This window comes from Polypterus senegalus, chromosome 3 (assembly GCF_016835505.1).
Source record: "Polypterus senegalus isolate Bchr_013 chromosome 3, ASM1683550v1, whole genome shotgun sequence".
In the NCBI taxonomy this organism is placed as follows: domain Eukaryota; kingdom Metazoa; phylum Chordata; class Cladistia; order Polypteriformes; family Polypteridae; genus Polypterus; species Polypterus senegalus.
In genome coordinates, this window is record NC_053156.1 from 53,638,032 (window position 1) to 53,653,849 (window position 15,818).

The window sequence follows — 15,818 nt, forward strand, 5'->3', positions numbered from 1 at the left end:
TTGAATCAGTCGTCCCATTCTCCTCTGACCTCTAGCATCAACAAGGCATTTTCGCCCACAGGACTGCCGCATACTGGATGTTTTTCCCTTTTCACACCATTCTTTGTAAACCCTAGAAATGGTTGTGCGTGAAAATCCCAGTAACTGAGAAGATTGTGAAATACTCAGACCGGCCCGTCTGGCACCAACAACCATGCCACGCTCAAAATTGCTTAAATCACCTTTCTTTCCCATTCTGACAATCAGTTTGGAGTTCAGGAGATTGTCTTGACCAGGACCACACCTATAAATGCATTGAAGCAACTGCTATGTGATTGGTTGATTAGATAATTGCATTAATGAGAAATTGAACAGGTGTTCCTAATAATCCTTTAGGTGAGTGTATTTTTGATCATTTATGCAGAACCAACTGCACTTCTGCATGCAGATTTAGCAATCCAAAATTAAATGGTTTAAAGCTGACAACAAATAATTTTTCCCTATTGCACAATTTACTTTATTAATGTTCCACCGTAACAGTGATGCAAAACAGAGCCTGATTGTTAATGTGATTCAGTTATACATCTTTCTGTGCTCCAGAGAAGTGGTCATTCTGTTTTGCAATTCAAATGACAACTGTCCACAAGCTGAGAATTTGCATTCAACAAATGCTTGTGAGGCATGGGTATACACAAGATCAGCTGTGCACTTTCAAATAGCCAAGACTGGTTTAAACATAATTATTTCTTAGCTAAGAACATGTATTTCTGAAGGACTTTGCTGTTTGCTGAAACTGATACAATCAATGTAGCCTCATTTTGTTGTGGGGCTATGGTGTGATTGCTTTCCTCTTCCTGAGTCAATTTAAAATAACTCAGCTATATTTGCTGTTGTTAGAAGATAAGGAGTGGCCAGTGCACATAGTCAACATAAGAGTTAATGGACCGATTAAATTCCTATTTAGTTTTAGAAAAATAATCAAATTAGCAAAAATACCTAGGCTCCATATTCCCATTTTCAGTTTTCTAATAAAAGTATTTGTTCAGGTATGTTTACATTTCTCCCTTTTATGTTTAATCATAAAGGACTTAAACCATTCATTACAACAAAGTGTCCAAAAGACCTTGAAATGCCTGAATTAATCATCCACAGAGCAGTTAGATCTGTGGTCGCACCTCAGTTGTGCACAACGATCCCCAAACAGAAACACTAATTTTTTTTTTCTTTCCTTGAACTTTCCTCGCACTGTTTTTTTGCTGTTTATGTGATTTTCAGTAATACCTTTTGCTTATTCCTCGTTAACATTTGAAAAAAACATCCATTTGAATTTAACTCATTGTCACCCTCCTATAGAAATGGCAGACATATTTCATATTAGAAAAAAAAAATCTTTACATTTTTGTGGCTCTCGATTCTGGCAAAAAGAAAAAAGATGTTGCCAGTGAATTCAGAATTTCCCCATGGACAATTTCAACTGTCAACTTTCTTCAAAGACTGAACAAAAAAAGAAGAAAAATCTCGGGTTACAAACGTATGCGAACTGCTGCATTTGAAAACATTGAAAAAGCAGTTTTTATGTGGTTCAGATACTTGTTCAAGAAACATTCCTATTAATGCGCCACTCATTCAAGAAAAAGCAAAGTCACTTTTGTGAGGTTTTTAAACTCTGTTGAGACCTCCCCAAACTGGACAACACGCCAAAGAGTGTCCTGAAGTGCGATCACCGCATCTGTGGAAGACTGTTTATCTCAGGCTCACAGCTCTGCTGCAGCTCGCCGCCGAAGCAAACAGAAAAGATCTCGATGGGTGATGCAAGGAACATTGTAAATGCAGGGAACAGTATTACTTGGCCACTAACCTACCCATAACCCTGCCTGAGTGCTGCGTCTGTGTATAGTAGAGTGGTAGATCACGCTACAATACATAACCCTGCTGTTCCTGTTTCAAGCTGAATAAAGCTAGTTTTGCTAAAGTACGGAGACTCAGCCTCGTATTTTGGGGTGCAAGACAGGGTCTTATAATGTGACAGCAATCTTTTAGGATTTGCTTCTGTGGCGCTTCGCTGCAGCGCTCTGAGCCTGCTGTTTCCCTGCCCCGGCAACAGACAAGCAATCTTCCACAGACGTGGCAATCAAGCTTTGGGACGCACTTTGGCATATCGTCTTGTTTTGGGTCCCAAATGAGTTTAGAAGCTTCACAATATGAAGAAGAAGAAAAGGATGATTTGGCTTCTGACTGATAACTGTGCTGCCCACAAAATGCTTCCATATTTAGATAATGTTCCCATTGAATTCCTCCCACCCAATTGCACAGCAGTTCTTCAGCCATTGGATTTGGGCATCATTCGCACCCTGAAAGCGTATTATCGCTAGGAAATGCTGAGAAAAATTCTCGTCAGCATAACTTGTAGACAGGAGGAGATTAAAATTAATGTGAAAAAAGCTATTGAAAAGATTGCAAATACCTGGATGCAAGTTAAAGAAAGCACTATAGTAACAAATATGGAATCTAATTACTATACAATTTTTATTACAATGAAATATTTTTAGGTCCCTGGCACTTCGTTATAACAGAATTTTTCCTGTATAGGTTACTGTCCAATGTGTGAAATTAGGCACTGTGCAGAATGCCTAGGAAATCTATAGAATGCCGAAAATGGGACTCAAAGTATTAAATGATTAAAATTTCAATCCTTTCTTAGGCATTCTAAGAAATGCAAAAAGGCAAAAAGTACTTATCATTCTATATAATGCCTCAGTATTATATAGAATGCCTAGGAAAAGTATATACTGTAGCATATTAAAGTAACACAGACATGTCATGCTTTGCCTAAAAACATTACACATTCCATAGATTTCTTGGGCATTCTATACATCAACTACTTTTCACACACTTCCAATAACATATTTACTGAATTTCACCACCTACAGGATAGGCCCAGAATTTTATAAAAATGAAAAAAATAGATTTTACCGTGTTCTTACAGATATGATCATGAAAACTGAAAATATTTATAACTGAGTAATTTATTTTACTTCAGTTAGTCTTTTAACCCACTACAGATATTTCATGTCATTTTAGCCTTTTTACCTTGTTTTGTTAATTCTTTCATACCACTTTACTAAAATATTTTTTCATTAATAGATTTACTATTTTTGTTTAAGTTTATGATAATAACCTTGATCAGAACTAATTAATTTTCTGTACACAATATTTGCAGTTTTGTGGCGTAGTGGTGAATGCTTTGGGACCTATGACTTCAAACCTTGAGGTTCTGGGTTTAAATCCTGCTACTGACACACTGAGCAAGTCCTTCACCTGACTCGGCTACAATTGGAAAAGCAAAAGAAACAAATTGTATCTCCTTGAGTGAAGGCATCAGTCGAATAATACTATTAGGTCACTAGAGCTGCTTGCACTTGTACATGCTACATACACCAACCGGCCACTTTATAAGGTACACCGTCCTAGAACTGGGTTAGACCCCCTTTTGCCTTAATCCTAAATCAAATTTTAACTGATTCCTAAATCAAATTTTAACTAATCCTAAATCAAATTTTAAACTAATCCTAAATGAAATTTTAGGAATGAGGCCAGTGCAATGCAAGTCCTATTGAATGTTGGACTTTTTAAATGATGGTTTGGAACAGCCAGTTGTCTATGAGGGCTACATCTGCAGGAGATGCCAGCTGATCCAGCACCTCAAGCTCAGGGTCGCTGAACTGGAGGAGGAGTTGGCTGGCCTGCGTTGTAGTAGAGAATTGGCGGACCTGGCCCAGGTGTCCTTTAGAGAGATAGTGTGCACCCCCAAAGTGGTGCGGGAGGAGATTCCAGACCAGGCAGGTAGAAATAGGTGAGTCACGGTCACAAGGAGTAAGGTAAAAGGTGAACACTGTCTAGGGGCATCAACCCCAGAATTAGAGTCAAACTGTTATCACATCCTTGCGGAGCTGGACGGTGTCTCTGATGATTCTGAGGTGGTAGGCAGGGATGAGGAGCCCCAATGGGCCACCCCAAAACCAGTTTCCAGAAAGAGAAAGGTAGTGATAGTTGGGGACTCAATCAGCTAGTCTCACACAGTGTGTTGCATTCCAGGTGAAAGATGGGGGACCTCCCTGGAAGGGTGGATAGGCTCTTGGCCAGAGCAGGGGTGGATCCAGTAGTCATTATCCATGTTGGAACAAATGACATACATAAGGGTAGTCTGTCAGTTCTGCAATCCAAATTCAAAGGGTTAGATACCAAGCTGAGGAGCAGAACTGACAAGGTAGTCTTCTCTGCCACACACCAGTCCAGGTAAGATTGACAAGATTAGAAGGCTTAACGCGTGGCTCAAATCTTGGTGCAGGGTAGAAGTTTATAGGTTTATGGGACATCGGGACTCTTTTTGGAACAGATGGGACCTGTTCTGCCGTGACGGGTTACATTTGAACTGGAGGAGCACCAATTTATTGGGGAGTTCTATGAGAAGGCTAGTCGAGGACTGTTTAAACTAGGGAATGGGGGTGCAGAGAGTTTAGGACAGGCCAGGTTTAGATCTACACATGGAGGAACAAACAACAGTGTAGGAGTAATACATTAAAAATAGCTTGCTTTAATGCTAGAAGTATCAAAAATAAGGTAAGTGAGATAGAGCTGTATGTAGCAGAGCACTATGATATTATAGTAATAATGGAAACATGGCTAAATAACAAAGATGGGGATGAGTGTAACATAGAGGGATACACATTTTTTAGGAAGGATAGACAGAACAGAAAAGGAGGTGGGGTTGCTGTTTATGCCAAACTGAATTTAAATGTAAATCGTCTTCAATTGGACAATGAGCCCCATCTTACTAAGGACATGTGGCTTCACCTGGAAAATATTAGGGAAAGAGGTCTTATTTTATGAGCGTGTTATAGACCAGCTAATTCAGACAATAATTTCAACACACATCTTTTTAATAATATCAAAAAAGAAAGTTTACAGGGAGATATTATAGTCATGGTGGACTTTAATTATCCAAATATTAACTGAGATAACCTTGCAGATGGAGGAGCACAAGAGCAGGAGTTTTTAGAAGTAATCAGTGACAGTTTTTTAACACAGTATGTTAAAGCACCAACGCGGAGGGAAACTTGTCTGGATTTAGTATTTTCTAATAATCAGGACAGAACTGAGGGTGTAGAAGTCATTGAACCACTAGGGTCAACTGACCATAATATAACTCAGTTCTCAGTATTTTGTAAGAGTGCAGATGCAAAGACTAAAAAGATGAACTTTGGTAGACCAGATGTGACAAAGTCTAAGTGGGATAGACTGGGATAAGTTTTTAAGTGTGGAGACAGTCGAGGAGGAAAAGGTTTAAAAATGTTTTACAGGTAATGCAGGACAGATACATACCTAAAATTGGAATTAATAGGACATTTAAAAAATTCCACAGTAGATTAATAAAGAGTTTAAAAGGAAGCTGCAAAGGAAAATAACTGATTTATAAGACATATAAGACTAATGACTGCAAAGTGAATCGTGGAGCATATGAGAACATGAGGGCAGCCATTAAGAAGGATATCAGGGAGGCTAAAAGACAGTTGCAGAGGAATATAGCAGATAAGGCAAAAGAACACCCTAAGAGATTCTTTCAGTATTTTAGTAGTAAAAGAACAGTTAAGGAGGAGGTCAATTACATCAGAAATAGTAAAGGTGAATTAAAAGATACAGACAATGAAATAGCGGACGCCCTAAACTTACATTTTTCTGAGGTGTTCACAAGTGGATAACCTCCCAGAGGTAAATGGGAATACTAAGGAGGTACAGAGGAATTTGGAAATTGTAGAGGAAGAAGTACTGCTCAGCTTAAATAGGCTGAAATCAAACAAATCACCAGGACCAGATAATATTTACCCTCAAGTTCTTAAGAAGGCTTATGAGTACATATATAAACCCTTGACACATATTTTTTGGAAATCACTGTGCACTGGAGAGATTCTAAAGGACTAGAAAATGGCAAATATCATCCCATTATATAAAAAGGGTGACATGGCAGATCCAAGCAACTATACGCCAATAAGCTTAACATGCATCACAGGAAAGTTAATGGAAGGAGTTATTAAGGGTAAGATTGTGCAACACTTGGAAAGGACAGGAGTTATTCTGAAGAATCAACATGGGTTCAGAAGACGGAGGTTGTGTTTTATTATCATGCTGGAATTCTATGAGGAGGCAACTAAAGGATATTATCAAAGTGGAGCATATGATATTATTTATCTGGACTTTCATAAAGCATTTGATAAGGTGCCACATGAGAGGTTGGGTATCAAACTAAAACAAGTGGGAGTTCAGGGTAGTGTTTATAGATGGGTGCAGAATTGGCTAGACACAGGAATCCGAGGGTGATCAGAATTGGTGGGTGTTAAGAGTGGTGTTCCACCGGGGTCAGTGCTAGGGCTGCTGCTATTTGTAATATATATAAATGATTTAGATAGCAATATAAGTAACAAGCTAGTTAAGTTTGCAGATGATACCAAAATAGGTGGATTAGCAGATAATTTGGAATCCGTTATATCATTATAGAAGGATTTGGATAGCATACAGGCTTGGGCAGATTTGTGGCAGATGGTCAGTAAATGTAAAGTATTACACATTGGAAGTAAAAATGTTAGGTTTGAATACACAATGGGCGGTTGGAAAATCTAGAGTACACCTTATGAGAAGGATTTAGGAGTCACGCTATCAACTTCCAGACAGTGTTCAGAAGCCATTAAGAAGGCAAACGGAATGACAGGTTATATAGCATGATGTGTGGAGTACAAGTCTAAGGAGGTTCTGCTCAGCCTTTATAATGCACTAGTGAGGCCTCATCTAAAATACTGTGTCCAGTATTGGTCTCCAGGCTAAAAAAAGGACATAGCAGCACTAGAAAAGGTTCAGAGAAGAGCGACTAGGCTGATTCCAGGGCTACAGGGGTTGAATTATGAGAAAAGATTAAAAGATCTTAGCCTATACAGTTTAAGCAAAAGAAGATTAAGAGGTGACTTGATTGAAGTGTTTAAAATTATAAAGGGAATTAGTACAGTGGATCGAGACTGTTATCTTAAAATAAGAACACGTGGACACAGTTGGAAACTTGTTAAGGGTAAATTTCACAGAAACATTAGGGAGTTTTTCTTTACATAAAGAACAACAGACACTTGGAATAAGCTATCAAATAGTGTGGTAGACTGTAAGACTTTAAGGACTTTCAAATCTCAACGATGTTTTTTTGAAAGAAATAAGTGTATAGGACTGGCGAACTTTGTTGGGCTGAATGGCCTGTTCTCGTCTACATTGTTCTAATGTTCATAACTGCTGTAATTCTTCATGGCATTGGTGCTGGAAACATTCGTTATGGATTTTGGTCCATATTGACTTGATAGCATCATGCAGTTGCAACAGATTTGTCGGCTGTACATCCATGATGCAAATCTCCCATTATACCACATCCCAAAGGTGCTCTATTGGATTCAGGCCTAGTGACTGTGGAGACCATTTGAGTACAGTGAGCTCATTGTCATGTTCAAGAAACCAGTTTGAGATAAGTTTAGCTTTGTGACATGGCACATTATCCTGCTAGCCATCAGAAAAGGGATGAACATGGCCAGCAATAATACTCAGGTAGGCTGTGGCATTTAAATGATACTCAGTTGGTACTAAGGGGCCCAAAGTGTGTCAAGAAAATATCCCCCATATCATTACACCATCACCACTAGCCTGAACTGTTTATATAAGGCAGGATGGATCCATGCTTTCATGATCTTGATGCCAAATTCTGACTCTACTGTTTGAATGTGGCACCAGAAATCGAGACTCATCAGACCAGGTAACATTTTTCCAATCTTGCTCTTGTCCAATTTATGTGACCTATATAAATTGTAGCCTCAGTTGCCTGTTCCTAGCTGACGAGAATGGCACCCAGTGTTTTCTCCTGCTGCTTAGCTCATCTGCTTCAAGGTTCAGTGTGTTGTGCGTTCAGGAATGCTCACCTGCACACTTCGCTGGTTATTTGAGTTACTGTTGCCTTTGTATCACCTCAAACCAGTCTGGCCATTCTCCTCTAACCTCTGGCACCAACAAGGAATTTTCACACAGAGAACTGCCACTCACTGGATATTTTCGCTTTTCTGACCATTCTCAATAAACCCTAGAGACGGTTGTATGTAAAAATCCTAGCAGGTCAGCAGTTTCTTAAATACTCAGACCAACCCATCTGGCACCAACAACCATGCTATGCTCAAAGTCACTTAAATCACCTTTTTCCCCATTCTGATGCTCGGTTTGAACTTCAGAAAGGTCATCTAAACAATGTCTACATGCCTAAATGCATTGATTTGCTGATGCATGACTGGCTGATTAGATATTTGTGTTAACAAGCAATTGAACAGGCAGGTAAACCTAATAAAGTGTTCAGTGAGTGTACAATTGTCCATGAGTAAAACATTTCTGCATTAGTTTAATTTCCGCTTTTCCTAGTGACTAGGCTTTTGTTGATGGTCATTGCACATCAAAAAATGTATGAAAATGTGTAAGTGTATTATTTAGAACTGAAATGTGTAATCAGTAAGAATAATGTACAATTCAATATTTTTATTATCATTATTAGATATTTATGATTTAAATTTGGTTACATCATTTATTTAAGTACAGTATTTGTTTTCATGTTTTCATCAGTAGTATGTAGTCCCCCGTTTACAGTTTGTAGATGCAAATGTATATACAAAGCAGTACTTAAAAAGTGTAGACACCCCGTGTGTTACAAAGATGTATTAATGTGAAAAGCAAGGAGCATGGAGCAGCAGCTTCATCGCATCACTATTTCCGTGGCTTTCCCAAATTCAAGTGCCGCTATTTGAGACCGATGCTGTGGTGTACTGCAATTAAAATTTTGTGGTTGAAGAGCTGGGAGGAATGGTTTTCAGTGCTGCAACTGGGCTGGATTTTGAAGGATTGGAATGGAGAATCTTCCTTGAGCTACTCCTGTCTTTCTATTTTCATTTCACTACATCATCATGTCTCTCTAGAACACTGCCCCGTCTTTATTCACCTGTCCACCCTACTTGTTAAAGGTTTATGACTGTCAATACTTACATTATGATTTGTGCAGCATAAGTGAAAGTTAGGTTGAGTAGACATCTCTGTATTAAACACTGTAGATCTCTGAAGTAAAACTGAAGCATTCTGGTTTTCTTTTTCTTGGTTAAATAGTTCAAGCATATTGTCTTTAGGTACAAGGAAAACAGATTCTTGCTCTGGAATGTCTGCTTTCTCATGGACTGGAATGGAGTGAATGTTTCTTGACACTCCCCACATCTTCTCTTTTAGTCTGTTAAAGAGGTGAAAAATATGGAGAATAAGAAAGATTTAAAACAAAAGAAACACTGATTTGAAATTAACAGAATGTCTGCACCATCCTTGTTCAACTGTTTCAAATGACTAGAGCATGTTTTTTAAAATTTGGAATTAAAATTATAAAAATAATAACATTACTGTATATGATTATAGATTACAGTTAAAGGGACACACCACAGAAAAACAAACTAGGTTGTAGACTCTTGATTTACAAAACAGATAACCAGCAGCACAAACAAAATGGTACCAGACAAAATAAAAACGATAAAACAAAAGTTGTGCTATTGTTGTGGATGCAGGTCCCATCTCCTTTCACAGTGCAAATTCAGGAATGAACAGTACAGACAATGCTACAAAATGAGCAAAGACAAAATGCATCACAGTAAAACAGAAAAATGTACAGTATATAATATGAAGATGGAATGGTCAGTCTGCAATTAATTACTTTAAGTGGAAAAGACAAGCAGGCAATCTGGCTCACACCAAAGATAAATGACCAAGTGGTACAAATGGAGTTGAACAGGGGCTCAGCTGTTTCAGAATGTCTCAGAATTATTACAAAGTGCTTTTTAACAGGGAAAAGCTGAACCCCTCTTCTCAATACATACACTGGTAAAAACATATTCCTGCTGCTTGTAACAACAGAGCATAATGGGCAAGGGTGCTTAAGAAGGAGGAGGTATAAAATTTTTATATCATCCAGAATGGAGGTCGACCCTTATGCGATCATGTCTTTATTGAAGAGTAGCATTAGGGCTGTCCAGCATATTATAGGCAAAATTGTATTTGACTTGGTGTGACCACACAGTTTCACAAGGCACATCCAATAGCATATGCCATCTGACCCCTGGTTGCAAACGAACTGGACTGGGTGGAGGCAGACAGAATACTTTCTAAAGTACAGCAGACTCCACCAGGCACACCAGCTATCAATTAAAAAAACAAAACAAAATGACACGCTTAATACTCTGCAGGGACCTTAGTGTTTATATCAATTATGCACTTCATGTTGAACAGTATCCCTTGCCAAGAATTGAGGGCATTTTTGCCACTCTGGTAGATGGGCAACATTTTTCAGAGTTGGACTTAGTTGACACATACCTTCTGAAGGAAGTGGAAAAAAACTATAAAGTGTTTTTGACCATTCACATAATTAAAGGACTATGGTTACAATAGGCTTTTGTTTGGGGTTACCTAGCCATGTTTTTGGCAAAAGGCAATGGATATTATCTTCCAGGGCTTGCAAGGAGCCCCCGTACTACCCTCATGCCATTATTGTCACTGGAGCTACAGATGAAGAAAACCTTAAGAGTCCTGAAAAGCTGGGAACAGTATGGACTAAGAGATGGGGCTTGAAAAATTTAAGTTTCTGCCCAAAGGTTGCACAAATGTTAGGGCAAGAGTCAGGCTCAACAACATGTTTCACAGTTTGGTTTCTTTATAGGGTTTGGGATCTATTATTATAGGTGTTTGCCAAACTTGGCACACCATTCTACATCCCCTGAATGACATATAAGCTAGCAAATAGTGGAAATGGACCAGGGAATCTAAGTATACATTTTAAAAGGGAAACAAACTGATCATATCTAACACAGTCGTTACACACTTTAATCCATTCCTTATAGTGAATTTATCTTGTGCTGCTTCTTCAAAATGCATTGGAGCAGTGATGTCTCATTTAATGGAAGAAGGCAGTGAAAGGCCCACAGCATCTACATTACAGTCACTGATTGCAGCTGAGAAAGATTATGCCCAAATTGACAGAGAGGAATTAAGTCTTTAAATCTTGTCTCTGACCACCAGCTGCTATCCTCAATTTTCAGTACGCGAAAATGTTGTTTTTAGGTGGGCAGAAATACAAGATTGAGTACAAACATACTGCATACCATACCAATTGCAGTCGGACTGTCCTGTCTGCCACTGGGGGCAGAAAAGGATGAACATGAATATGCTCTCATTCGGCCAAATGGAAAGCCAGCCTGACCCAGCTGAAACGGTAATGGTAAAGAAATGAAACATGACAAGATCGTGTCACAATTGCATACTGCAACACTGAATGGCTAAAAAACCAAACACAAATCCATGCTTGCTTCATATGATCTAAGGCATGGTGAACTTGCACTAAATTCAAGCTGAGTGGGGATTAAGGACTAAACTAAAACTAAGAGTGTTAGGGGAACTTCAAAAGGACCATACAGAAGTAGTGAAAATGTAGGAGCTGGCCAGATGTTTTTGTGGTGGCTTAATATGGAACAATAGGTAGAGTAGGTTGTGTTGTAATGCATTGGCTGCCTCACAGTTAAGAATCAGTCAGAATGTACCACACTTCACCCAGGGGACTGGCCTGCATCACCCTGGCAACAGTTTAATGTTGACTTTGTAGTACCATTTGTGGGAAAAACACTGCTGGTGGTAGTTGATGCATGTTTCTAATTGCTAAAGATATTCATGAAACTCCACCACCACTTCTTACACCACTAAAGTACTGAGGCATTTACATGAAAAATTGGAGTCCCACAACAACTAGTGAGTGACAATGGCCCTAAAAGTCTGGCTAAAGGATACCAGACAGTCAGAAATGCAAAAGTGCAGAAATGGTATCTTGCATATCACATCTGTCCCATGGCAGATGTACAGAGCTCTTATAAGTGATCTTGTTACCTTTCACAAAACCTAACCTGGCTGCAGTGAACCAAGACAAGGTTCTGTATGAAAAAATACATTACCCAGCACATATATGTGCAGCAAGCCCTCACATAGTCTAATTAAGGTTTATTTGTATAATTACAATTTAATATGTTGTGTTGTTCTTAGAGTGTTTGACAGTATAATGCAAAGTGAACACACCATTAAAAATGTATATACAGTATATATGTATATATATATATATATTTAAAATGGTTATTGTACATGCCAGTTCAGCTATTGATACTTGACGCACAGTGATATGATCAGTGATGTCTTGTATACTGTTAGCTCTTGAATAAACAGCCAATAGCTACACTCTATCTCATTGTCTTTTCTTCATATATTACAAATATACTTTACAAGGGGTATCATATCTAAAATCAGAATAAAGTTAATGACTACTGTCATCATATTTTCGTACATACTGAAATCAATTTGATGCTTATAAGCTAAATCATGCAGTAGAACACCCAAGGGCCCAACATAACTTTTAAGCCTGTGTAGCAAAAAAGAATGGCCAATGGTGTCAAAGACTGTGCTTAAATCTAAAAACATAATAACCATAGTGTTTTCCTTATCAGATAATTTCTGTACTGTGATTGGTGTGAAAGCCAGACTGAAATCTCTGATGTAAGTAGCAATGAGACTCTGGCAACTAGTTTTTTAAGTACTACAAAAAGAAAGAGTACATTTGAATCTTTATGATTTTTTCAGGAATAGTCTGACAACTAAAATGTTTAATGTACTAACAACTACAAGACCAACATCAACAACATTTATTTATATAGCACATTTTAATGCAAATAATGTAGCTCAAAGTGCTTTACATGATGAAGAGAAAAAAAGACAAAGTAAGAATTAAAATAAGAGAACACTAATTAACATAGGATAAAAGTAAGGTCCGATGGCCAGGGATGACAGAAAAAACAAAAAAAAAAAAACTCCAGACAGCTAGAGAAAAAATAAAATTTGCAGGGGTTCCAGGCCATGAGACCGCCCAGCCCCCTCTAGGCATTCTACCTAACATAAATGATCAGTCCTCATTGTATTAAGGGTTCTCATGGAAGAACTTGATGATGACGGTCACGTGGACTTCTGACCTTTAATCCTTCAATGTAGAGACATCACAGTGCTTTGATTAGGTGGTAGTGCAGTCAATAATAATCTGTTAATATGTGGAGAATGGGTTTGGATAGAACAGCAATCAAGTTATGATTTGTTGTTCTGAAATAAAATTAAAACTAATAAGGTGCTGTGCTTGAGGAAAGACTGGGTCTGATACTAAAAACTGTGCAAGACGACTAAGAATTATAAGAATTATGCTATCAGTTTTTAATCATTAAAGAAGTTAATAAACCTTTAGCTGTTAATATTTGTAAGAATTTTTCATTGCAATTCAGATTTCTCATTTGTAAAATTAGCAGCTGTTCTAAACAGTACACAAGGATTATCTCTGGTTTCTCTACTAGTCTTGAGTAGTATACAGAGATGGACAGTAAAAAATAGCTTTTGTATATCTTTTGCATTGTCTGGCTATGCAGTTTGGAAGACCCATACCTTTTTCTCTCTCCATCTAAGCAAATGTATTTGCATTCATATTTAAGTACACCACTGCTGTCATTACACTAAGTTAGCTTTCGTTATTTAATTCACAGAAATAATTTGATATCCAAATCTTCAAAAAATTCTGTATATAGGACAATATGCTTGCATCATTTGAAAAATTATATCTTATATCACAGTTTCCAAGTTAATATTTTTACTATATGTACTGTAAGTTATACACATTGCTAAAATAAACCTGCCTAATTTTCCATCAATTACTAGGATTGAACTAGCAACAAGGATGACATAGGCATAATCTCCATTCTTTATCGATTTATTTTGAAATGTATACCCCGAGACAACATAAAGCTATCATGGGGACACCACTTTTTAACTAGAATTTCATTTAATAAACATAAACTAGCCACTGACAAGATACACTCTACATTAAGCTGTAGAAAGCAGTGTAATTAATAAAAAATTGTAAATTTCCAAAACACAGTGAATAAATATATATGCAAAAAGATACTTTGGTGCACTTTGAGCTACACCTTTTGTATGAAAATGTGCTATAGAAATAAATGTTGTTGCAGTTTTTTTCAGCAGGCATCTTCTATACAAGGTGATTAGTTCTTTGAATGTCCTACACAGAAATCACACACAAAGTAACACCTGAAAAACAGTGTGCATATACATTTTTAATAAGGAACCAGTCAGGGAGGATGCCATCAATAAATGCTGAAGCTTAAAATGTTTGAATAACACCTACTGGAAAACTGAACTTCACTCACAAAATCAAAGTTGTGTCAGCATATTTGACATAACACAACTATCAGGACCATGTAATTAAAAGTATTTTTTTATTCTGTTTGTTTATGTTTCTTTGCCCCCTGATCGCTTCGCTCACCATCCCCCATGCCTGCACTATGTGCTAGCCTCTTTGCGGTTCTGTTGCTTGTGTAAGGGGATTCTGTTTTACAATTTAAACAGATTTTTATTTTTATGGGAATTGTTACATATGCATAATAGAACTATTTTACATTACAGTGAGTAATTAACAATATTAAAAAAGAGTAAAATGTAATAATTTGAAAGTAAATTATGCTTCATGTTGTGTTACGAGTTATTCGTTGATAATACAATTTCATTAGGTTTGGCTTTGAAATTAACACGCAAATATATTTTAAACTTAAACTTTTACTGTAAAATTTCAGTAAAAATTTTTTTAATTAAATTTTCATCAATATCGCATTGAATTTTGATTCTGTGTTTGGACTTTCATCGTGACAATGCAACATATAACTGCCCACGACTGAATTTCAGTTCTTTCTCTCTATTAAATAAAATTACTTTTTCGAATATTTGGCTCTGAGATTTGCTAATTGTCTTTGCAAAAGCTATTCTAACGGGAAGCTGTTAACATTTTAATACAAATGTCATATTAATATCGCCTTTGCTGTGTAATGTTATCTGTGGAAGATGTACTACATTAATTTCTACAGTAATTCCTGCGGTGGAAGACCAGATGGTGTTAACGGTTGTAGTTATTCTTCAGAATATTGTAAGTTGATGCTTTCATCTTCCACACGATCACCACCAACTGTTTCAGCATAGTCTTTTGATATGCATTTAACCAATTTGCTGTGTAACCCATCAACATTTTTGCCGTTAATTCGTTTGACTTCATAGTTTCTCACTGCTACGATTGCCCATGTACTCATTTTTTCGGTTGATAACCCTTCGTGATGAAATTCTTCAATAGGATTTGGACATAATACGTCTTCTTTAATTGGGAACTTAAAGTGAGGAAAATGTTAAAATTTATAAGAGCTAATAGAGCAGAAAATGGGTCTGTCAAAAGCATTCCCACAAATGAGACGTTAGATTACCGTGTGTGTGGTTGAAAATGATTGAGAGGAGGGCGTGACTTAAAAAAAATCTAATGGCCAAGGTCTCAACTCGTGGGACTTGATAAAATCTTCTAAAAAGTCTTGTCTTGTCACAGGATTATTTTTAGTATAACAGAGAGATGTATATTTTTTTATTGTTACTTTGTCATCACTTTATATGTTTGCTGCGTTAAGCATCACAATTTTAGTGCTTCTGGTTGCTACGGTTCTATGTGGTTGCCTGGCAATTGACACAGATCATGTGACCCATGACATTAAGGCAGTTATGCTGTAAGAGACTGCAGCATACATCTCACAGTACCCAAACTTAAAATTAAATAAAGAAAAGAGCCT

The 15,818-nt window shown here is 37.4% G+C and overlaps 1 protein-coding gene across 1 annotated transcript in view; it reads right to left on the minus strand.

Moving 5' to 3' along the window:
* The window catches only part of LOC120525146 (protein INCA1-like), a 75,948-nt gene that overhangs the window by 12,047 nt on the left and 48,083 nt on the right, over positions 1–15,818 (minus strand). Inside the window, exon 6 of the mRNA XM_039747210.1 lies at positions 9,082–9,316. Coding sequence (XP_039603144.1) covers positions 9,082–9,316 — 235 coding nt within the window. The remainder of the gene's footprint in view (positions 1–9,081; positions 9,317–15,818) is intronic.